Genomic DNA, 25,254 nt, shown 5'->3' on the forward strand with positions numbered 1-25,254 from the left:
CAGGGCCGCCACAAAGAAGTTTTCTCATAAACCAGTAAGGACACAAATATTTGTCGTGCATGACAATGATGCCTTTGTGCTATTGTTGAGTCTGTGAATGCATAAAGTGCTGTCAGGCAATTTAAAAAAAATCTAATTAATTACAGGATTTGTAATTAATTAATCTAAATAATCTCATTTTAATCTCATACCTGCTAAAGGCCCCCAAATAAAGAATTAGAATTCTTGGACATTACAAAATTGTAGTGCATGACTAATCAATAGATAACACCAAGAAGAGAAGATTTGAAATCCACATTTTTGTTGGTTAAGTGTGCTTTATAACTGAAATTCAAAAGAAAAAAAGCCACGCACATCAGGAAAAACCCATTAGGCCAGGTGCATTTCTCAAAAATGCAATACAAATACAGATAAATAAAATAAAATTCAGAAATTAAATAAGGCTGAGTCTCAAATAGGCACATAAGCAGACTCAATCAAAATGAATACTAAAGCTGACTCAACGCAGCAATTCAAAATGAATAGTATAACATGCCTCTGAATAAGGCAACGTCAGTAGTAAGATGCCAACAGGGCAGGCATTTCCTTTAAAAGGGTAAGCTAACGTTCAACTCTGTGTCCGTGACATGTTTTACATTTAAATGATACGTTAGACTGGAGCTGCTTCGGTGACATGAAAATTATCTTTTACAAAAGGTACAAATAATAATAATAATTATAATAATAATAATGTCTAATAATAATAGCACTTTTCTGGACACTCAGAGACGCTTTATAGCGGATCCATTATTCATTCACTCCTCATTCGTACTTGGTGTTGGTAACTACGTGTGTAGCCACAGCTGCCCTGGGGCAGACTGACGGAGGCGTCTACAGCGCAGAATCACTGCGTTTTTGTTGATAGTCCCGTCTTTGTTCTTTTTAGAAATAAACTTTCCGCCCAAAGGTCCGAGTGGGCTTGCCCCGCTCTCCTGTGTCGCGTCCATCTCTGCTATCTGTCACCCTGCTTTTGACTAGTGGCGCAGGTAGGAAGTGCCGTCACTGCAGCCTACGGGTCCCTCAATGGGCCAAATTTAAAATTCTTCGACTTGCCACTCGCGATTGCGTTAATTTTTATAGCGCGTTAATTTGCATCGTAATTAATTAATCTTATTAACGCGTTAAAGTGACAGCCCTAGTATCCATGAATTAATGATAAAAATTGAAGTTCAATATTTATCATGCCAGATTCCTGAATAGCCTTGCATGCAAAGCTTTCTGAATTGGCAGACAGCATTAATGAGTGATGGACGCACTTTGCAACAACTTATCTATCTGGGTTTTTAGATTTATCTGTTATGAAGACAAAAGACATAAAAGGGCTATGAGTAGAATAGTAATCACAAATTTGAATCCACATTGTAAAATAATGTTAGACGATATAAGTTCATTCCATTCATTTATCTGTCGTGTGGAGAAACATTCTGTAGTGAAGTTTAATTTGACCAGCTGACATCCTGTAGCAGAGTTATGTTGCCAACTCTATTGAGCTGCACTCTTTCCATCCTTCTCAAGACAATGACCTGAATGAAGCAAGACACAGCCACATACATGACACTTACATCGTAACCAGAACCTACCAGATTTATGGGCTTAATATTCTTTAACCCATTTTTCTTTCTATCTATCTATCTATCTATCTATCTATCTATCTATCTATCTATCTATCTATCTATCTATCTATCTATCTATCTATCTATCTATCTATCTATCTATCTATCTATCTATCTATCTATCCATCCATCCATCCATCCATCCATCCATCCATCCATCCATCCATCCATCCATCCATCCATCCATCCATCCATCCATCCATCCATCCATCCATCCATCCATCTATCTATCTATCTATCTATCCATCTATCTATCTATCTATCTATCTATCTATCTATCTATCTATCTATCTATCTATCTATCTATCTATCTATCTATCTGTCCATCTGTCGCTGTCCATCCATCCATATTTTCTTTCCTATTCTATTCTATTCTATTCTTTTTCTTTCTATCTAATCATATTCTATGGAACCAAGGTTCTTTGAGTAGAGACAGAAGTAATTTAAAGTTTTTAAATTCCAAAATCTCTTCCCTTTTGCACATATACGATTCTATATTACGAGTTGTAAATATTGTAACCCAGTTGTCTATAGAAGAAACTTGTTGTTTCTAGCAATGCCTTGGCAGGTTACCTGATAACTTTATAAGTAGCTGTTGAAAGATTAAATTGTTGGTCAGTGACATTTGATTTCCATCACAAGGATAAACTATTGTAATGTTTTGTAGATAGTGCAGATGTGCCTTGTCTCCAGTCAAAGCACTGCAACTGTCCACATTACATAATAAATATGGCGAAAGAAAGTGAAGTGAGTTTATTTTTGTAAACCATATACAATAATTTTTTAACTGACTATTTCCAATGTTAAATTCTATCAATTTGAATTAGGTAACAAGCTGAGTTGCACTACTTCACCAAAGAATGGCCCTTGTTACTCCCTGTGGAAGGAATTTGACCACATATTATCTCTTTGTCAATTCCCACAAGATGTCAGTGTTGCTGTCAATTATCTTTTAAATTAAAAAAAAAAAAAGTACAGTAGGTCAGATATCAAGTTCTGATATCAAGTTTTTTTAGTATTCATAGTACAGTACTTAAGGTGGTGTAATACTCCTAAAAGAAACCTTTTCAATTGTGGTATTATTGAAAAAATATTTTCTCAATCAGAGCTGAAACAAAATGTTGATCAGTCAGTTAGTCTAATTAATCAAGTCTGATGACTAAATTTCTGTGCTACATTCAGATTCCTGTTGAGATTCTCAGTCATCCAGATTATGGTATGTCCCTCTATTGAATAGAGTCCACTAGACTTGTAGGAAAAGCTTGAAGATGTTTCCCCTCTCATTCAAGAGGTGAAAAATCAGTTCTGTAGTTCTGCAAATCAAGTCCAGCTGACTTTATTCAACATAGAGATCTATGATTGTCTGTCATTTTCTATTCTCGTCTGCCTCTTGAGCTTCCCTTGGAATTGATCTGTCTGTCCATCCATCCATCCATGCGACCAAGGTGCGGTAGCTTAGTGCTTGAATGGTGCTGCCTAAACTCTATATATTTTATCAAGCTGACATATGGAGAACCTGCAGTGCTTGGACTGAAGAGATGCTGTGCCCCCCCCCCCCACACACACACACAAACTGACTGGCAAGTGAACTTGAAGGGCTTCAAATCAAGGTGAATGGACTTGGCAGAACAGTCCATGTGGTCCACACAGTGATCCATGAAGACCTCATAAACTTCTGGAGAACAATGTGAACTCAAGATTGCAGCAAGACTTACACCGGATACTGAAATTAACAACAGCTTTTCAGTACAACTTGAGAGACAGGAACATCAGAGAAAATGTGGTGTATGTGATGCAATTACAGAAAACCCCACCAATCCCTTTTCTAAAATTATCAATGAATAAACAGTCAAACGGGTTTGTCTCTGAAAACCTCGCATGAGCTTCAAGACTTCCTAAGAAACTTGATACGATTTAAATACAAATAAAGTTAACGCCCTTTGGTTCGGAAAAAAGGTGTAATTGCTTTTTTAAAGCGATATCAGTTTTACTCACTATGCTATCACAAGAGCACGTTTAGAATCACATGAGCTATTTTGATCGCATTATTTCTTTATTTTCCCGACGTAGACGTACGCAAAATGTGGAGCTACGCTGTTTACATTACAGACAGATGCTGCTCATGGTGCTCAGCTGACAGAGAACGGAGTTCTGATTGGTCCGCAGACCTGTCAATCATCGCTGTTTACATCAAACGGTGCGAGGTGGAATTTCCCAGGCTACAGAACGCGATGTGACGAATTATACTATGGCGAAGACTAATCCCGCCCTGCTCTGCCTCGGATAGGCTTGGCGGCAACGTCTTCTCTGAAGTTCCTACACTGAGGAGTGGCGTAAAGATATCGTCGTCATATTAGACCTATCAGATGCCGAATAGGGCGGGCGTCTGCATCGCCATAGTAGTAGTCTTCGTCTTCCAGTAGACCACTTCCGCAATCGATGTCTGGGCAGATAGACAAGAGGCCACTGGCTGTTGAAAGGTATCCAGACAAAAGACACCGTTTTTCTTTCATTTGCCGTTCAACCCAACTTTTCGAACGGCTTACTGCATCGATAAATGAATCTTTAGAGTGTAAGCAAGATGAACTGGCGGCGTCTTCTTCCGTATTGTCATTAGACTGTATTAGCCAGCCGACAGCTATCGAGAATGTTGCTAGCAATTTGCATGACAACAGCGAAAACTAATATTAGCCTTCTTCAGCCAATCAAGGTAGCTATCATTAGCTAGATTGTGATGCATTTGATTCTCGTCTACTGGGTTAATGTTTGTCAACAAGATTCACGTAGCAGTTAGTATTTTTTCTTCTGCCTGTATCCTTTTTCCTTTCGATGTGAACATTGTAGCTGTCATATTTAGCCACCACAAATCTTCAGCAGATTTGCACCCTACGTTTGCATCTGTTAGAGTGGTATTATGGTGGGATTGTAGAGGGTTTTGTTGTCATTTGGTGTAGATTTTCTAAAATGGCTCAACTTATCGTTTAAACTTGTCCTTTCAGGCACTGAACAGAGAAGGGACGAAAATGTTTTCTGGACAGTTGACTTACAGGTTGTCGTGTAGTTACTGTATAAGTTGTTCAAGACTTCGGTGTCGAGTTATTATTATTTTCGTACACTGTACCACTACTTTTAAATTGCATTCGTTACCAGCAATATTTTAGCATCGTTAATATAATTCAAAATATTACAAATGTTGTTTGGCTGCTTCTGCTACTGTCATACCTAGAGGACCGTGTAGAAACAGTAAACTAATTTTATGTAAAGAATAGCTGTGCCACTAAGATTACAGTTTCTAATGAGTTTGTAATGACATAGAAAGTTAAAAGTTTGATTTCTTTTCAAAGTTCAGGGGACCATGTTTAGGAAGTGAGCCAAAGCAATGGAAGGGAAAGGACCATACCGCATCTATGATCCAGGTGGGAGTGAGGTCAAGACCAGGGAAGAGACAGGAGGAGGAAGCAGCTATCGACAGCTGCTAGAGGAGAACAGCATACTGCGAGAACGGATGAAGGGACTAAAGAGCTTAGGTAGGTTCCTAAAGACAGAATGGCTATTTTTCATGTGAATGGAGCTATCATGACACTTGCTTTTTGGTGTCACACATTTTTCTTCTTGTCTCTTGATACCTGAGAATTGCATGTCTTTTTAAAAAAAAAGTATTATTGTTGCTACCTTTAGCATCCTCTGTGTAGCTGCACTAAATGGATTACTAATATGAATGCACCTATAAACACATTGTGTGTCTTCTATAATGAATATATTTAGTTTAGTTAAACTAATTCTGGAAGTGAGTTATAATGCAACAATTGTGGTGGAATGTAGTATAACCTGATTACCGGTAGTTGTTTTTAAAGTTGTTGTAAACCTTGCGTGTCATTTTGTGACTCACGACCAACTGCTTGTACAAAAATTCTCAATTAAATCCTTTCAGTCTATTCAATTATTGTAAATGCTGAACATATTGACCCTCATAAGTATTGAAGAGATTAAAATATGTCTCTGAAATGTGCAGGTGATTTATTGGAAGAGTCCCAGTCTGAGGCATCAAGGCTTCGACAACGAGTGGAGGAACTCGTGAGAGACAATGAGGCCCTCAAGTCTTCCAGCTTTGCGACAAGTCTGTGTATGGGAGGACACATTCAGAATGAAACACAAAGTAGGTCTCATGGAATTTAATCACGAGTTAAATCTAGTGGAGATATTAATTTTAATTTTTTATTTATGTGGACAGTTTGTTGACTATATGTTTCATTATTGTAGGTAAGCCCTGTTTACATCCTACTGCAGAGCGGGAGGAGGAACAAACAAGTTGTTTAGGGAAGACCCTTCAGCCAGAGAAGCCCAGTGTAAGTAACCTGTACAGGCATCATGAGGGTTTTGAATATTATTGGCTATTTAACGGTGGCCACTTCGAAGACTAATTTAGTTTTAGTTTGATGACAGACATATACTACAGTGCTACTTACTTTATGGTCTTTATAGGAGGCCTCACCAGAGTTTGAGGTCATGAATATGGATGAGAAGACAACAGATGCCTTGACTGTACGTACCTAATGTTTTGTATCACAAACTTAGAAGAGTAATTAATATGATAAACAAAGTAACTCCCAGAAGGATTATTTTGTTCAATTTATTTTTGTTATTTTTGACATTAAGTTTTCACAGCTATTTCCTTAATATTAGGAGCACATCCTTGATGTGGTGACTCACCAAAAAACTCAACTCTGGTCGCTCTGGCCTGAGTCAGCCTGGGGAAAGTCCAGGATTGTTACTTACTTGAATTGCAAAGATGACTCATTCACACATTACATCCTAGGGAATGTGTTAATAGGACACTGTTCCAGAATATCTCCGGCACAAATGTTAAAACTAATGCCACTGAGTCAATACCAGTCAGTCAAAATTATAAACAAGCTTATCACATAATGGAAAATTTTTTGAACTAACTTGGGACAGTTTCCTTACTTGAACTGAATTTAAAATCTTGTCACAGCAACTGTTTTGGTATGGACTAGTTCCAACAGGAAAAACTAGTTGAACTTTCCTGATGACTCAGTTTATGTTCATCATTTACTGATTAGCACAATGACTATTACAGGATGATTAAATTTCATTCTTGTGCTCGCTTAAGTACTTGTGTAATTGTTAGCTCATAAGCGACGTCAGATTGAGAGGTGTAACTGGTTTCTTCACCTGTGTGTGCTTCTCCAGGCCGGGTCAGCGGCAGGAGCGATCCCCCTCCTTCCCCAGGAGAACATTGAGCTGGCCAGTCAGCTGAAGAGGCTAGAGAGCTCCTTTAGTATATTTGCAGAGGAATCCAACCCCAACCAGCTGTTGGCTCACCTCGGTCGAATGGCTGTGGAGTTTCACCATCTTTCCTCTAAGGTTCAAAAGAATGAACAGAGGACCTCCCTTCTACAGGTATGCGACATAATGACTGAATGAAAAAAAAAAGTGAAAAATAAAATAGAAGCAGAGCAACCACGACACTTTTTAAAAAAAAATTGAATAATTGTTTTTGCAGTTTAGAAAATATCAAGCTGTTTCCCAACAATGCTGGAGAGAACCTTGGAGGTTTTTTTAAAATTATGATTATGCAATGGATGTAAATGTTTATACAGAATTATTTGTCATGAAAAGTTTTGTTTTCTTCTCTCAAAAAATGGAGGCCCATTTATTGAGGTTTTTGTCAGTTTCTGTTGCCTGTTGTCCCGTACCAAAAGAAGATTTGTCTTCGTTTGTTATATTTAAAGAGAGACTCAAATTGCTCAATGCAGCAATGACTTGTGTGGGTTGCACTGTTCATGATGGAACATTCATATTTCACCCTGCTTATAGGAATGTTGAACACTCTCTTGTCTTCGGTCTCCATGGCTGTGCCTTTCCTTTCCTTACCACCTGTAATTTGGTTTCTTTGTAAAGTTTCTGATAAAAAATACTTCTTTGCTTGCCCTCCCCTATCTTTGGCTTCTCTTTAACTTAGTGGGAATGGTCAATGTCTTTACGTCATGGGAGACATTGAAACTCTGTAGGAGTTTGGAGTCGCCTGGCAGTTGTTTTGGACGATGGTTGTGATGTCCAGAATGAGACCTGAGCTTTTCAACTTAATGACCTCGACCACTCCCACTAGGTTAAATATCTGGAACCCCCCACCAGCCATTCAGAGCTGAAAGAGCCTTTTAGGTGAGACGGGAAGGTATTCTAGCTTTTCCTATGTATCCAGTTGATTTTTTTCAACACAGAGTTATACCATAACCTGGATCACTGAGAATCTTACAGACATAACATTAATTTGTAATAATGAGAGACTGAAAACAAGTCCATCATTATGGCATACTGCAGCAGGCCTTGTAATCCCAGTTTTTTTACTAGTTGGTGACTGAGTTATCCTTAAAGACAGAGCTGTAAGTGGTGGTGAACTTTTCAGAACAGAGGCTGCAAAACTCAAAACAATTACTTTCCAGTGAATGAATATTTGGCATATTAAAAAATGTTTTAGTTTTAGTTTGTAATGTAATGATACAGTTAGGGGAGGAAGTTAATGTAGTTTGATAACTCCAATAGTAGTCCTGGTGTTGTACACAGTTTTTCATATGAGCTGGGAACTTTTATGTGCACGATAAATAGCATCAGCTTTTGGATCAAACGTGCAATTAAGACAATGTTTCAGAAAGAAAGTCATTATATGCATTAGAAATGTAAAGCATTTCCTAATGAGTTCTCACACAGCTAAATATTTTGATTTTTGTGTGTTTTGGTTCACAGACTCTCTGTGAGCAGCTCAGACAGGAAAACAATGAGTTACGAAAGAAAATGGAAGAGGATCATCATATCAGGAATCGGGATTTGGAACAGCTGAGGTAATGATTTTTTTTTTAGTTTGAATTTGGGTGTCTTCTGGATTATTACCATTGTTGTTGTATTATATTTATGTATTTACTATTTTAAGTTATTTTTTTATTTTCTGTAGAATTTTTATTTCCCATTTCATTTGAATTTTAAGTGAATGAGCCACCCGTTCCTGTTTTAATTACATAACAGAATTGTTAACTGTTGACCATGCTTTCGGTTTTGCTAAGTGAATTACTCCACTGCTTTCTGTTGACACCATAGCTTCCAGTGGTATTGTAGGGCCTTCCCAAAGGACAAAATAAAGCTGGAGAAAAAAGTCAACTGTGTGACTTACAACTGCTGCCAATTTCATTTTCTTGAAAACGATAGACAGGAGAATCAGAAACTGAAGGAGTTGGTCACAGGAGGAGCAACAGCGGTAGGATCATCAGCAGCGGCATCTGACACCGAAGCTCCTGAAGCCAAAGAAGGAGCCGTGAAGGAAGAACTAGTGGCTGTAAGACCGAAGATGGAAGCCAGTACACCCCAGAAGGTAGTTAAAATGATATAGGAATAAACCTGTATCACTTACATACGATTTTGATTTTATTTTAAATATTTTTCTCCTTTTTGGAATTACTTTGAATTAATGATTTTGGAAGGACTTGACAAAAAACTTCCCCTCTGAAAAGTGCTCATTATGTCGGGTTAGAGTAATGGTTGGAATGCTGGGGATTCAGGAATATTTTTTGCGCCCCCAGAGTGGAAAAGCTGCAGAGAAAACCCCAACTAAACCTTGTGATGTCGAGGTGTATGAAAAGAAGATCAAGCTTTTGGAGAAGCAGAGAAAGGATGTGAGTCTTTTTTTTTATTTTTTACTCTTACCGCTCATCCTCTTTTGCCATTGGGGAAAGTCTGTGTATTTTGTTTCCTATATGTTTAATGTTTCACTTTCTGAAACTGCTCACAGGTACTGGAGGTGAACAAGCAGTGGGACATTCAGTGGAACTCCATGAAGTCACAGTTTGAACAGAAGGTACAGTAATGACTTTACAGCTGTTATAGAAAGTGTAGGAAGACATTTCTGCATCCTCAACATTTAATACCGTAGCTCTTCAAGGGACACTCATGTCAGTTGTTTCAAAGCTCAATTTTAACATGTTTTGACATATTTTCTCACATTAAATAAAAATCCCATCAGTTCAAAAGAATCCACAAATTATTTTTTTTTAATTTCTAATTTACTTTATGTACACTTTTCATTACTTTATTCAGAATTCATTTTTCTTGCCAGAATTCTTTATGATAAATTGCAAAACACCCATAAAATGTACAAGAATTCTTCTATATATCAGGTCAAGTATTTCATTTCAAATATTTAGCAAAGACATAAACCTGATTTCTACATAATAAATCAGTTCTATTTGTATGTGTGAACTTGGAATGGATGTTTTTTAATGTGTTGGCCTTGTTTGAAAACTAATTGTTCAACTGTCTCATCATAATACTCCTATAGTAACAGAACACAAAAATGGTAGCAATTTAGTTTGAATGTTTCCAACAAAAGTTAGCTGGGTCCTAAAACAGGTGGATCGTACTGAACACTGTAGAGACAGTGGGTTACAGCAATGTGTTGTTAAATTGTGACACCAGTTGTCATATTTGGCAATAAATGCTTTTGTTATTCTTACTATTACGTGTTTTCGAAAGGGTTGAAATCACATATTAAAAGGGATTTTAATAATTAGGAAATATTAGGAACAAACGACTGTCATGTTTGGCTACAACAGCTGAGAGTGAAACGTGTGTGTGTTTGTGTGTGTGTGTGCGTGTGTGTGTGTGTTTCAGTAAGTGCTTCCAGTGGAAAAGGTGCAATCTTGCAATAGTTTGCTATCTGAGAACATATTTACCACAAGCCCTGTTACACTTCAGTAAGAATTTCCCTCACCCCTCTGGTACTCGCTGATTTCCTGCTGTGGTGCTGTCAGAGGCCAGCAAATACACACATATGTACACACTGTCACACTCAGTTACACACACCCGCACTTCTGCACACACAGTCATAATTAAAGCTGCAGTCACATTGTTGAGATGATGACACTGTGCAGCTTTGGGTTTAAACCGCATTTTCCTAGATATATTCTTGTGCGTCACAAGGTTTAATCTTATTTTGAACAAAGACAACTTTGTGTGTTCGTGTGTCCTTGTTGCTGTGTTTGTGACTTGATGACACAAATTTTTTTGTAATACAAGCATGTTTAATCAGACAATTGACATAGATGAAACAGTGTTTTTTCATTCTTATATTTATGAGTATTGTGTCTTACATCGTGCAATAAATGGACTAACATAAACGCCTGATTGTCCCTCAGATCACAGACCTTAGGCAACGGCTTGCGGAGTCCCAAAAAACTGTGCTTGAGCTTGAGGCTGAGCGTGAGCAAAGGCAGCGTGACTACGACAAGAAGCTTCTGCTGGCCAAGTCCAAGATTGAAAATGTGCAGGTGAACATAGGAGGAAGCAAAATTTAGACGATGTTGGCTCTAACAAAACAGTGATGCTGAACCAATGTTTCAGGATACAGCAATCCCTCGTTACTCGTGGTTAATGCATTCGAGGACCAACCACAAATAATGCAATTCCGAGATATTGCAACAAACTATTTTATTAGTTACGGTAATTTAAATGTTTATGAACCCTCCCCATATTGATATTAATCCACCTTATATCTGTATTACCTTTTCCCACACTCTTGTAGATAGTTTAAAGCGCTTTTAAGGGTTTCTGTAATACTTGAAAGTGTGCTGCCTTTTGTGAGTCTGGGAATGCAGCGCACTTCCGGATGCTGTCAGCAAGTAGAATGCGCGTCCGATATCATGTGACTGACTATCTACAAAAAATCCTTGATGAGGTGAAGCGTGAATGTACGAGGGATTATTGTACTTTCAGAAACATGTGACTGTATGTTGGCTGTGTACATTTCAGGGTGAGAAGGAATGCCTCAATTCTGAGACCACTGAGCTAAAGCAGAAGATTCGCTACCTGCAAGATCAGCTGCTTCCCCTCAGCAAACAGAGAGAATACCAGGAGAAGGAGATTCAACGCCTCAACAGGGTCAGTGTGGGACATATGTGAAGAGAGGGAAGAACAGAAGAGAAATTAATACTTACACTTTGTCCTGCTTCAGGCTTTAGAGGAAGCCTTAAACCTGCATACGCCTTCATCTTCCCAACAACCACCAGGCCAGGGTAACTTTGCAGAAGCAGCCAACAACCTGAAAAAACAGGAACTGCTCACCCAAATTGCTGTTCTAAAGGAACAGGTTAGATATGGAATAAAAAATAGACGTTAACTGTTTGATTGCAATTATGGATGCGTTTCCTCAACTCCTCTTAATTGTTCTGTTCATCAGGTGAAGATCTTTGAAGAAGACTTCAGGAAAGAGAGGAGTGACAGGGAGCGAATGAATGAGGAGAAAGAGGACTTGAGACGGCAAGTCGAGAGACTTCAGGGTCAGATTACTAATTTGACCAATCAGGTGGGGTATATGTTAACAGGATATTCTCCTCTGTGATATGCATGCTTTTGAATTGAGTAGTAGATTTAACTCTGTGTCCGTAATTCAGCTCCACCAGGCACAGAATGAGTGTCAGAGAGAACGTACAGAGAGATGCAAGCTGGAGAGACTGCAGATGCAGCATCACAAACAGGTACTGGCTCCAGCTCAGGTCTGGGTCGTGAAGCGTTCTTGGCATGTTCGACTCTTGTACCTAATGATTGTCAGGACAGTCAGATGGTGTGATTGGTGTTTTGGTCATATACAAAAATTTGCTATACAAGCCCTCCGGAATGCAGTAGGAGTTTGACAAGTCTTGCAGACTAGCGCCCCCTTGTGATGGAGTTGAGCCCCAACATAGATATTTTCTGGAACAGATTCATAATGGACTAAACAGTACTTCAGGACAGTAGCCTCACTCCATCTAGTTGGTTTTTTTTTTTGTCAGTGAATTCAAGATTAATAATTGAGACGATCTTTAGTGGGAGGAGACTGCAGCAGGGCAGAAGTTCAGCGTTGACCCCTGAAATGACTGGGTCACTGCGCTCGCTGAGAGCAGTAGCTGTGCGCTGATTAGGGATCACATGTGCACTTGTGATCCCTCATAGGGGCAGCAGCAGGAAAGACGTACCTCAGACCCCACATCAGGCTCAGTGAACGGGCCGCTGAGCCCTCCCTACTGTGGTCCCTTTGTGCAGGTGGGACCGCAGGGCCTTGAGGGGTGGCCCATACACTTCCCTCCCCGGATGCCCAATGCAGCAGGCACCGCAGCCGCAGCCGCCGCAGCACCGCCCCCCGTACGAGACTTCCAGCCCGTCACTCCGGTAAGGGGCTCTAGTAACTCAGTCAGTTAGAAGATGAGGCTCCTCTTTCTCTTCTACTTGCTTCATTATTTGAGAGCAACAAGCTGATGTAATTCAGAACAGCCTCGCCGTGCTTACACTCAGTATGTCGCTAGCATTTGTCTCTTTGTGGTTTGATGCATGAGTATATTTGAGTGATGTGAGCTACAATGAAGTTGTCTCTTTGGCCAGGGTTTCCCTTGGCAGTCATCATTCCCACAGCCCAGAGGGGCCAGGGCTGTAGGAGAGAGTTCAAGACCACCACCAGAGAATGCAGGTATGGTTGATCCAGCTCACAACATTTTGATGCATTCCACTGTATCACCTCCCATTCGTTTCATTAGCGGTTCAGTATGGCTCAACAACTGTAGAATGTGTTTTAACCCAACTGTATACAAGTAACTCTACAAATAATATAGCAAATTTTAAAATTATGATTTATTATATCTATGGATGGATGCTTTTTTTTATGTCTAATTATATCCAGAGCAAACCTGAAAAAATGTCAGTCTGTTTTTCTTGAAACCTTGCAAACATGCCATGTATGTACTAAATAGGCCTGCTCCTTTTGGAAATGTATATATATTTTTTGCTTTTTATGCAGATTATGAAAAGTAATTGACCTTGAATCTCAGATTACAAAGCATATAGATTGCAAAATAATATATGCAAATCAATATTTGATCTGTTTCATGTAACCATTTACAATTTTGGGATGTATTGTGGAATGTATGAAATTCTGATTGGCTCCTTTGTGTATGTAAAGACAATGTTTGTCAAAATGTTGCCAGCATTGTCTCTTGATGCAACTCTTGTTTCCTGGTTGGAATTGTGTAGCAGTTTGTTTGCAACTCATTCAGTTTTTCCTCCTGTGTCTGTAGATCAGACCACAGCACCAACAGGAGCAGGAGGAGGATTTGGGAAAAGGGAGAGACAGAACATTGACCCTGGAAAGCACTAAATCATCACAGTACCCACCTAAAGGGGAATGTGGGTAGTAGCATGAAATCAGTTTGTTTTTGATTTGAGGTGTGATTTGATCTATAATTTTCCTACTGAACTGTAGATATCCTCTTGTAATGTTGTTTATACTTGCGTTTTATAAGCCTATTTGTGAAACACTTCGCTCTTCTGAATATATATACATGAAATATTATTTTGTTTTTTAATCAGGAACTGAAGTCATTTGTTTAATGGGTTGGAAAAACCAACACCTTTTTTTCAGAAACTATACCTGTTTAATTTGATGCAACAACCTGACAGTTTGGTTTTGCTACTTGTAGGATTGCAGGAAGCCATTCCCCAATAGGAATGAATACTCATTCCAGCAGTGAATGATTATATAGATCCACTGAATCAGAATTTACAATGTGAATGTTAATTGATTTTTGAAGATTTCTTCAGTATCATCGTTGTTTTAGAAATGTCCTGTGTGTTACTGTTTAAAAGTGGTTGTTGAAATACAAAAATTTGGGGAAATGAATTCCGACAGTATCACACCAAAAACATGATTGTGATTATTGATAATTTATTTATAACCTGTTTTGATGGTTGCATTGCCTATGTGTAAATCATTGTCTTTAGTATTGCTGTTCTTTCTGTTAGCGTAACCCCCAATATTGTATTGTTGCTATTGACATTGTATGTTACACACAACACACAGTACACACAGTCTTTTTTTCCCCATGATGATGGACCTAATCTCATTAAACACAACAATTCCACTTCTAATCAGTTTGATTTGATCACTCATACTGATTTCCATATTAATGCATCTTGTGTTATTATCCAGTTTAGCCCCAAACATTACAGCATGAACAGCCTCAGGAGCAGCGATGACAGACTGACTTCATCCAGATTAATATATACTGAGGGTGATTCAGTGCAACAGTTAACATCTAGCGCTGAGAGTTTAGTTCTGCTCAATCTATAAATCATCAGTGCCTGAAGGCCCTAGATCCAGTGTTTCAATACCATCACTCCTCAGAGGAGGACCTCTGTGTTGACAGTGCTGTGAACTGCTTTAACAAAGTCCAGACATCAGACACAGGATCCACATCGAGATAGTTACTGTTTTGAATGCAAATCTCTCAAAAAACCCAACCACTGTTTAACTCAACACACAAACCCAGAATATATTATACCAGGCAGACAGATGAAGGATTTACAATGCACAGGTGAATCTGGAAAACAATCCCAATGAGATTACAAAGTAGTGGAGTTGCACTTTGATAAGGAATGCTGTAATTACTAGCAGTTGTATTTTCTTGGTTTATAGCCCTTTTCCTTTTTTTTTTGCTGTAGGCAAAAGCACATGTGGGACCTTTTGTATTTGACTGGCTTAATAAATCTATTCTAAATGTCTTCTGTCTTTCTCTCTGTTTATTCACGGTGTTTTGATTTTTGCATCCAGACATCAGTGGAGACGGGATGTGGTCGTAACAGTACAATTGAGCAACATCATTTTTTTTAAAGTATCCCGTGTCTGTGCACTAGAAACATCCACAGTTCAAAACCCTGCAAGAACATCACACGCATCATGACAGCCCTTCAGAGTTTGGGTCCTGCCTGGAGTTTCTTCCTCAACAAGAGAGTTTTTCCCCGCCACCGTTGCTTATGCTCGCTCTGGAGGGCTGTGTTGGCTTTCTGTCTCTTAAAGCGCTTTGAAAGGTTTGATGATGTGATGAAGCGCTATATAAATAAAGGTTGGTTGATTGATCATGAGTGGATGTCAAATGAAGGGTGTGACAGTCTGACCTGCGACCAGGGTAGGTTGTGGATGTAAAAGAGGTTTATTGAAGTGTGTGTCTGTAAAAGCTTTCCTCTCCGGAAAGATGTACGTACAGAGTCCCAACACTGCAAAGCCACTTTCATAATTGTGTACATTTTCCTTTGCTCTTTAAAACTCCAACATTTTCAGGGACAGACTTATGAGCATTATTGTTGACATTATTGCTAGACCAATGTTCAGCAGACACAGGTGTGCTCAGGCAATAAGAGTATGAGTCGACAGTTTGTGTAGCAACTAATGAATTATTTTTACATGTATACTGGAATTTTAAAGAGGAAGAAGGAACTTCACAATAAAAATGTGTATCTCAGTACATTTGGCACATACGCATGAGTCTTCATGCACCTTTTCCAAGCTGCATCAACCAGCATGTGGTATCAGGAAGGGAGTAGGTAAGTCTTGAAATTATTAAATGATTCATGTCTTCTGTGGATGGTGGAATTGGTCGTTCTTAAAACTGTTCTTGTGTTAGATATGTATCCAGGTTCCCCTAATGCTAATATTTTATGTTCAGATCATGACAACCACAGTATAACAGTTATTGCAAAGATTGATAGATCAACATGTTGCTCAGCAGGATTTATTTGAATGAATCAACACACAGGCTGTAATGACCGACAGGTCCTGAAGTGGGAAGTTGACGTGATGCTTGGGGTTCCAGGGCAGCCTGAATGCACTGAAGAACTGTCCTGAACCTCAGACTCAAAGGAGACACCACAGAGTAACTGTTTTCAAGCCTCCTCTTCATTAAACAGGTCATCTTCATGGATCAGAAACTGTTGGCATTATTTTCTACATTGGCACATTAACAATGACGTCTGCAATATTGCAAATTAATCAGATTAATTAAAAAGGTCATTTCTTTAGAGCTGGAGGAGGAATCTGAGGATGTCAGACTGGACCTGAGAGACATTGACAGATGGATGCCACCTCATCACAGCCTTCCCATCTGGCCCCACCAGAAACTTTTCAAAATTCCACTTCACGTCAGTGACCTTCAGTGGAGTCCAGAACAGACCAGAGGGGTCTCCCAGATTTACTCCGACTGGAGGACACGAGTTCTGTAGAAATAGGAAACAGCTAGATCAGACACAAATGAACAACCCTCACCTTAAAGATGTGTGACTAAAATAAACGTTGATCTGCAGCATGTTTTTGAGGAAACAATTGTCAGTAATGATCAATAGTAACTCAGTCTATTTAAACGACACAGCAGTCTTCCTGTGTTAACATGCATTATAAATGGAATCACTTGTTACATACCTTGAGGAATGTATAAACCTCCTGCTCATTACCTCCGTTCACGTCACCCTTCTCAAACAGCTGGAAGTTTGGAACATAACCATTTCCTGGTCTAACATACCTGTGATCCAGAAAGAAGACAGTTTATCAGTGATGTGTCTCTGAACACTTTGTGTCTTGGCAGCTTCCATTAATTCACCACAGGTCTTAATAAAAAAACAGTTGTCTAGATACAAGACCACAGAATGAACCTGAGGACTCAGCATGTATGAGCGGCCAGAGACAAGAACTGATTTTGTTGTAACAGGATCCCTCTTCTCATTAAATGAACACGTTGATTGACTGGACTTACCGGTATCGCAAACATCCAGGCTCTTACATTCCAGAACATTATTATATTTATAGATGTGACTCAAGATCAGGAGATTCTCACATGTTCAGATCTTCTGTATGATTACCGAAATAATTTTGGAAACTCTAGAGCTTCAAGTATGAAGCACATCGATCAAAAAAACAATTATTTTCACCCTGACTGTTTTGATCCATGGATTTCAGGTTCTGACTGGTTTTCTTCATTAATTTTATTCTGTGAGATAAAGCTTCTGAACTGATAATAGTATTAATAGTCACAATAATAATTCAATCATTTCTCACTTTAAACCCGGCAGAATTTCATGATTTTGTCCTGGTTCCTGTTTCCCAAACTGGTTGGAGGGGAAGCCGAGAACGACGAGCCCCAGAGGTTTCAGCTTCTCCTGTAGTGCATTCAATTCTGATAACAGAAAATCACAAGTTGACCATTAAACGTCTTTAAACTGAGAATCTCCAAGACTGCATCACACAATAATGGCATTCATATGACCGTTTCTTACCCACATACTGAATGGTGAGCCCTCAGAATGTGGCTGTATTGACGAAGAGGACAGTCTGACCTCTGTAGTCACTGAAGTTCACAGTGTGGCTCCCATCCAGAGTCTTTGCATTGTATTTATAAATGGTGTCACCTGTGGACGGCTGGCACAGCTGAGGGTAAAGAAACAGTTCAAGCAGGTGACAAACTGTTATTGCAGGGGTACAAAACATGGTAAGTACAACCAATCATTTTAAATTTAAACCAATATGGGATGCATGGTACAGGATAATAAAAGCACCATGAGTATTATGAGTATTATGCTGTGCAGCGGTGACAATGTCTGCAATTTCACGGAAATATCGATGTCGTTTTTCAGTTCTGTTCACAACAGCTGGTGATGTGTCACCTTGTTTCCTATGAGAATGTTCGACCCCTGCAGCATCACACAGCAGCTGTCTTTAAGAGTGCACATTCAACAACTGTTGTAGCTGAATGGAAAGGAAATCACTTCTCTGTTACACATCCTCACAGGTCAGCTGGTGCAGACCTCAGGAGCCGGATACATATAATAAAAAAATGGTATTGATGTCCAACCCTTGACATGAATGAGCCTATTGACTCAGTTCCTGAAAAATCTTTTCATGCAGACTAATTCTATACAGACTCAAAAACTACAATACTACGCTATTCTCAATCTAAAGTAGCCTCAGTCAAAACACAGATGACCAAAAAAACAACCTGCTATCAGAACACAAAGACCAAAGATGGAGGCTGGCGAACAAACCGATCAGCTGAATGGTGAGGAAGTCAGTCCCGTGCACAGCAGCAGCATGAGAAGAAACTAAAACAGAGCATTCAAACAGCATCTTTAAAAGTGATCAAGAAAAGTGTGTGGAAATCTGTCCAGCATGTAAGGGCAGATGAACGGACGTACAGATGGACTGACAAGTGTAACCCAGTATTTATTTACCTTTGGTGTGATCACTCACTGTATTTTCTGCCCCCCCCCCCCCCAAAAAAAAAAATAGGTCAATCAGAATTTCCTTAATCCAATTACTTGGCAAAATATACCTCTGGGTGAAAAGTTAAAAATTATATCAGAGAAATAATTCCCATGAAATAATATTTGTATTGAACGAGCAGATTAAGTGCAGGTAAATTTCAAAACAATGATAACAAATACATCTATTTGTTCAATCCTCTCTTCCAGAGCAAACATCAGTTTATTTACCAAACGAGGGCTATAACTATTAATCAAACATCAGCCCAAACATGGACTGTGTTATCATGTTGGATGACATTTTATTATTATTATTAAATTATAGTAATAAAGTAATATTTTCTTATTATTTTATGACTAATATTTTATAATAATAATAATTATTATTATTAATAATAATAAATCCTTTTATACAATGTCTCACGATGGATGCATTGTCCAGTGTTCAACTAGTAGTTAAATCACACGTCATGTCACACAGCTGAGACACGTTGCTGAACGTGTTGCACTGACGGCCTGTGAATTCCCGCTTCATCCCAACACCTGACAGGGAAATTAGAGAACAGAGCGATTTTAAACGCTCTCAAATTGATTTATTTATCCCGTAACGAACGGGTTGTGTGCCGGTCGACCATTACCTGTGTGAGTCCGTTGGAGCAGGCGGAACCGGGCTGCAGCAGACCGAAAAGCAGGAGCGACAGTAGAGGGAACATGTTACCATCCGTCTCCGCCATAGCGACAGCGACCTGCGTCTGTGTGTGACCGCCTCCCCCTCATCAAGAGCGGCCTGGGTCGAGCAGCGAGCTCCGTGGGGTGAGGTAACGCCCACTGCTGACGTAACAGAACTCACAGTAAATATTACAACAGCAATCACAACAACAACACCACCAACAACTACAACAACTACTACTACTACTACTATTACTACTCTTACTGTTACTACTACTGTACTATGTCAGGGCTCAGGAGACCAGAACACAAGCGTGTTTGTTTATTCCAGAAATGACAAAGATGTCAGATTTCAGCAAATCCCAAAGTTCACTGAACTGAACTGAACTGAATGACAAACTCTGCAAAGGGTTCATTTAATGTCACAGGATTTTACCAAGAGGAAGGTTAATCATCAAAGAAGAGCGTAGAAACCAGGCATGGGCAAACAATGTGCCACGGGCCATGTTAGGCTTTACAATCGTGCCCACTTATTTTTTTATACTATATAAATACTTTTATGAAATAAACTAAAAATATTTCTTTGCTGTTGGTTAAATGCCAAATCCTTTTATACAATGGTGTTTACATAATTTGCAAAAGTAGAAATCAACACTTCATCCACCTGCTCCTCAGCTGGCCCATCTGTTAAATTTTAGAACTCTGTGTAGCCCACCAGTCATAAAGTTTGCCCACCCCCGGTCTAAACGTTGATGAGAACTTTATATTCTTTCTGGAAGGCTCGTTTCGGCTAAATCTTTCCAGAATTACCCTGGAATCTTTTGACTATCTACTGGGTGGTTTCTGCTATCTGGTCTGAACACTCTGACAATCCAGACCTACATTTTATCACCCAGACCTTGACTGCATAAGGAATGGGACATTCAGAATTAAACACACAAGACAATGTGCAGACCTGTAAGTTTAAGTGAACTGACTCTATTACACAACTTTAACAGTGAATTAACTTTTAAAGCCTTGTTAAAATATAGAGTACAGTAGTATCTTGACATACGAGCAACTGGACATACGAGGTTTTTGAGATATTAGCCATTGCCTCTTCCACATTTTTGTTCGACATATAAGCGAAAATCTGAGGTAACAGTTTTGCTCTGGGACACCACCGCTAGTTGGTGGATGGATACAACATCAGCTGAGACCGCATCTCATTGTTTCCCATGTGTTGAGTTTTGCATTTCTTTTCATACTTTGTTTATGTAACTTACATATAAATAATAACTCACAGGAAACATGTCTAGTGGTTGATAAAAATATATTTTTTTCATAATTTAGGGGATTTGGGGCTGTTTTACAATGGTGGGACAGATTAAAATAATTTTAGTTAATTTAAATGGTGAAAATTTGTTTGAGTTAGAAGCACATTCACTTACGAGATCAGTTATGAGCAAGCAAAGAGAAATGGGTTTCCATTCCATTTCTCAGTTAACTCCACCAATAGTTAACACCAAATAGCAAAACCTTCAGAGGTCAGCATTCAGCGGTCAAAAAACTTTTAATGCTTCGGGGCAGAAATCTAACCCGGCGAACATTGGTTCCTTCTTATACCTGAGCACCAACTATCCCCAGGAGACCCCGTACATCATTTAGCTCCTAAAGGGGGATAACCCGTCAATAATTTAAAAAGCATTATCCATGGTCATTCATTCATTCATTCATTCATTCATTCATTCATTCATTCATCTTCTTACCGCTTCATCCGCTGTAGCTGGTCACGATGAGCTGGAGCCTATCCCAGCTAACTGAGGGCGTGAGGCAGGGATAACTCTCGGCACGAAACCAGTGCACCACATAGACATACGCAGACAACACGCACACACACTCACACCTATGAACACTTTGAGCCAGCCAATTAACCTGAAATGCATTTTGGTGGTGGGAGGAAGCCAGAGAATCCGGAGAGAACCCATGCAAACTCCGCACAGAGCGGGACTCGAACCTGGAACCGCCTTGTTGTGCAGCGACAGCCCTACCCACTGCGCCACCGTGCCTCCCTGTTATCCAGCTGAAATTAAACTGAGTATTAAACAAAAGTAAATGTGTTACAGAGTGTAATATTGTGTGTACAGAAACCTCCAACCATCTATGAAGGCTCATATCACCAGTCAAAGCAGCCAGAAAATGTTTCAAAGAATCACAAAAGAGGTGACATATGCATTTAAATCCAGAGCCAAATGTCAGAGGCAAATGTTTCAGATTTCACTGGGGGAACCGATTAAAGACTAACACCATGTAGGAGCACATAGAGAGCTCTGTTGGCTGTCTGAACATGGAGAGGGATTGTCAGATGTGCTCAGAGACCCTTTTGTAGGCTGTGGAATGAGAGTAGCCAGAAAAGGCTCCTGACAGAGGATAATGTGACATTGAAGTATTAGAGATAATCATATATATGAAGACAGCTGCAAAGGTGCAGGTGAGCTGTAAAAGGGACATACAGAGACATTCTTTGTATACGATGTAAATTCTATATAAACATACTGATAAAGATGGCATTTTTTTGTGATTTTTTTTGTGGTTGTTCAGCTGAAAACATGAATGACATGGATTTGGATGAAGACAATTAAAGTGAGGCTGTTTAATTCATTGTCTATTGAACCAGTCTCCACGCAGTTATTCTACCCCTGTGGGAGGTATGGTGTGCACATTTTTCGCCAGAGTTTTTGGACATCTTATGACAACAGTGACCTTATGGAAAACAAAAGCATTTAGATTTTACTAAATTTGAAGTTTTATGTTTCTGTTCATCTCCAGCATAGTGTAGATCCTGCTGTGCAGCCATCAATTAATTATTTTGCTCCCCTAGGAGAATGACTGACATTCATTTACTGTATATACTTTACTATATGTACTAAAAAAAAACCCCCAAAAAACCAAAAACCCATTCCCCTCTGTTTTATTTATTTATTTATTTCGAAAAAATAGCATCCTTTAATTAACTGTAAGTAATTCTTAATGAATAGGGAAATGTGCATGACCTTATTCTGACCCATGGCGTAACAGATTCTGGTAAAGAAAGGTCTGGACATCAACATGTTGCTCACCAAGATTTATTGTTATGAAGTAACACACAGGCTGTAATGACCAACAGGTCCTGAAGTGGGAAGTTGACGTGATGCTTTGGGGTTCCGGGGCAGCCTGAATGCACTGAAGAACTGTCCTGAACCCCAGACTCAAAGGAGACACCACAGACTTCCTGTTTTCAAGCCTCCTCTTCATTTAACAGGTCAACTTCATGGATCAGAAACTGTTGGCATTACATTGTACGTTAGCACGTTATCAGTTACTTCATCAGATCTAAACTGCTGAAAGGGATTCACATTCCTTAGCCTTTAGTTCTGTCTGGTATGCCAGGATACCATCTCGGACCTCAGAAATTTCGACATGTGGATGCCACCTCCTCACCGGCTTCCCATCTGGTCCCACCAGGAACTTTTCAAAGTTCCATTTGATATCGTTTATTTTCACCGGCTCCCAGAATATTCTGCCTGAGGGTTTTCCAAAAGTTTCTCCAACTGGAGGGCATGCGTTCTGCATAATAGAATAAACATCTGTACGCAAGGCAACAACCTACAAATTTTAGATGTGTGAGTATAAGATTAGCAAACTGTCTTTTGAAATCATTGCCAGTCACATGTTTTTGAGGAAACAATTGTCATTAACATTCTCTGAGTTTGTGTACAGTCATTAGTACACAAACTCAGTCTATTTAAACTACACAGCAGTGTTAACATGCATTATAAATGGAATCACTTGTTACATACCTTGAGGAACGTGAAAACCTTCTGCTCTTTAGCTCCATTCACGTCACCCTTTTCAAACAGCTGGAAGTTTGGAACAAATCCGTTTCCTGGTCGTACATACCTGTGATCGGGAAAGAAGACAGTTTATCAGTGGATGTGTCTGTAAAATTTCCATTAATTCACTCCTGGTTTTAATAAATTCACAGTTGTCTCCAATGGATACCAGGCCACAGAATGAGCCTGAGGACATTTTGAATGTATGAGCAGCCGCAGACAAGAACTTGTTTTATTGTAACAGGATCCTTCCCCTGATTAAATGATCACATGTTGATTGACTGGATTTACCAAACTGCAAAAAGGCATGTTTGAGAAGCTTTTGTTTTCAGTTCAAGAGATCTTTTTTTTCCAGATTTTTTTACACTCTAGAAGTCCTTTGCAATATCTTGTTTTTCAAGACTGAAGTGCTTTTATTCTTATATTGATACACAGCTTTGGCATTACTGGTTGTTTTTATATGTTCAGTTAGTATATAATAATAATAATAATAATAATAATGTAATTATTATTATTATTATTATTCATAGAAAATCCCCTCTTACTTTAGTCCTGGCAGAATTTCATGTCTTTGTCCTGGTTCCTGTTTCCCAAACTGGTTGGAGGGGAAACCGAGAACGATGAGTCCCGTCGGTTTCAACTCCTCCTGTAGTGCATTCAATTCTGATAACAGAAAAAGAAAAGATGGAAAAGCATGGCTTTTTAAAAAATCTTACAACATAATGATATCTGAAGCCCTTTCTTACCCAGATACTGAATGGTGAGCCCTCAGTATGTGGCTGTATTGACGAAGAGGACAGTCTGACCTCTGTAGTCACTGAAGTTCACAGTGTGGGTCCCGTTTAGAGTCTTTGCACTGTATTTATAAATGGTTTCATTTGTGGATGGCTGGCACATCTGAGGGTAAAGACACAGTTCAAGCAGGTTTGTTTCTCCTTCATACTTTTACAAACAAATAAGGGAATTCTTCAATTGATCCAATGACTCTGAAACACATGCATCTTCAGGATACTTTTTCCTAGTTAAAGGAGTGAGACCGTGAGCTAATGCTTTGAATTTTTAGGTCAAAACATACATAAGTGAGGTTCATTATCTATTGTATAAACAGGTCTTGATGTGACGTTATTAAACTTCTGGGAGCATAGTTATATGAACAGTTCATTATTGGAGAACATGGTGATAACATCTGATATCAAGTTGATTTATTCCTCTCTAGACCCATGAAGCTACTGAATGGATGTCAAAACATACCTCTGAGAATGGAGGTGCATAGCCGCAGTCCGTGCAGGCGGTATTGGGTCGCAGCAGACCGAAGAGTAGTAAAGGTAAAAAGCACCACGGTGCCCCATCCTTCCCCACCATGGTGACGGCTCACCATGGGTGTCTGGCTGCTTCTCCCTCAGGGTGAATTTAAAACAGCTTCAACTGGGGGCGGAGGGAAGCACTGCAGAGATGACGCCCCCTTCTGACATAACAGCATCCACAATGATCGACCAATGAATGAATGAGTGCAACTTGCATTATCTAAAACAGAGTGGATTAGTGATTTCTATATGACATGCCTTGGTTATGCCTCAATATGTTATCAAAATGTAAATAATTTGACCACTACAACAAAGAAAGTATCTGCAGTAATGTTTATTTCTATTATTATTATGACAATTATTTCAGTATGGTGTAACAAAATATTCAAGTAGATTCATCTTTCATTAATCTTTCTAGGTAATCATTCATAGTTCAGGCTTTTTCAATGCTTAAGATAACATCTTGATTCCTATGGACAACATTTGAGATGACTGCATTTCAGAAACAAGAAGCAAATGTTGTTTCTTGTTTTAAGAGATGTCAGATTGGTGGAACTACCAATAAAAAATAAAAGAGCTGATTATAATATTATTAATGTCTGCTTTCAATCTACAAAAACATTTTTTTAACACAAGAGATGGCTTTTGTTTAAGTGACAACCT

At 39.1% G+C, this 25,254-nt stretch overlaps 3 protein-coding genes across 6 annotated transcripts; 1 reads left to right on the top strand and 2 right to left on the bottom strand.

Moving 5' to 3' along the window:
• Positions 1-4,057: 4,057 nt before the first annotated feature.
• On the top strand, positions 4,058-15,245 carry tnip1 (TNFAIP3 interacting protein 1). Of its 4 annotated transcripts, none has more exons than XM_068325109.1 (18): positions 4,058-4,132; positions 4,997-5,179; positions 5,665-5,808; positions 5,913-5,998; positions 6,135-6,194; positions 6,864-7,073; positions 8,418-8,512; positions 8,874-9,036; positions 9,245-9,337; positions 9,454-9,519; positions 10,856-10,987; positions 11,469-11,597; positions 11,671-11,805; positions 11,896-12,021; positions 12,110-12,193; positions 12,648-12,863; positions 13,074-13,158; positions 13,763-15,245. In XM_068325109.1, exons 2-18 carry the CDS (start codon positions 5,032-5,034, stop codon positions 13,840-13,842), a joined length of 2,052 nt encoding a protein of 683 aa, XP_068181210.1. In that variant the 5' UTR covers positions 4,058-4,132; positions 4,997-5,031; the 3' UTR covers positions 13,843-15,245. The 4 variants fall into 4 exon arrangements, with proteins under 4 accessions (XP_068181210.1, XP_068181213.1, XP_068181212.1 ...); XM_068325112.1 differs by having other exon boundaries at positions 12,738-12,863; XM_068325110.1 differs by lacking the exon at positions 4,058-4,132 and adding an exon at positions 4,215-4,362.
• A 435-nt stretch (positions 15,246-15,680) lies between these two features.
• LOC137602424 (glutathione peroxidase 3-like) lies at positions 15,681-19,560 on the bottom strand. The gene is made up of 5 exons (XM_068325114.1): positions 19,406-19,560; positions 17,787-17,937; positions 17,569-17,686; positions 16,936-17,035; positions 15,681-16,733 (listed from the first exon to the last, which is right to left on the bottom strand). The coding sequence occupies exons 1-5, from the start codon at positions 19,499-19,501 to the stop codon at positions 16,536-16,538; spliced, it is 663 nt and encodes a 220-aa protein (XP_068181215.1). The 5' UTR covers positions 19,502-19,560; the 3' UTR covers positions 15,681-16,535.
• Positions 19,561-22,530: 2,970 nt separating this feature from the next.
• LOC137602422 (glutathione peroxidase 3-like) lies at positions 22,531-24,698 on the bottom strand. Its single transcript, XM_068325113.1, has 5 exons — positions 24,539-24,698; positions 24,034-24,184; positions 23,833-23,950; positions 23,255-23,354; positions 22,531-23,021 (listed from the first exon to the last, which is right to left on the bottom strand). The coding sequence occupies exons 1-5, from the start codon at positions 24,647-24,649 to the stop codon at positions 22,788-22,790; spliced, it is 714 nt and encodes a 237-aa protein (XP_068181214.1). The 5' UTR covers positions 24,650-24,698; the 3' UTR covers positions 22,531-22,787.
• Between the last annotated feature and the right edge of the window lie 556 nt (positions 24,699-25,254).

Source organism: Antennarius striatus, chromosome 10 (genome assembly GCF_040054535.1).
Source record: "Antennarius striatus isolate MH-2024 chromosome 10, ASM4005453v1, whole genome shotgun sequence".
Classification (NCBI taxonomy): domain Eukaryota; kingdom Metazoa; phylum Chordata; class Actinopteri; order Lophiiformes; family Antennariidae; genus Antennarius; species Antennarius striatus.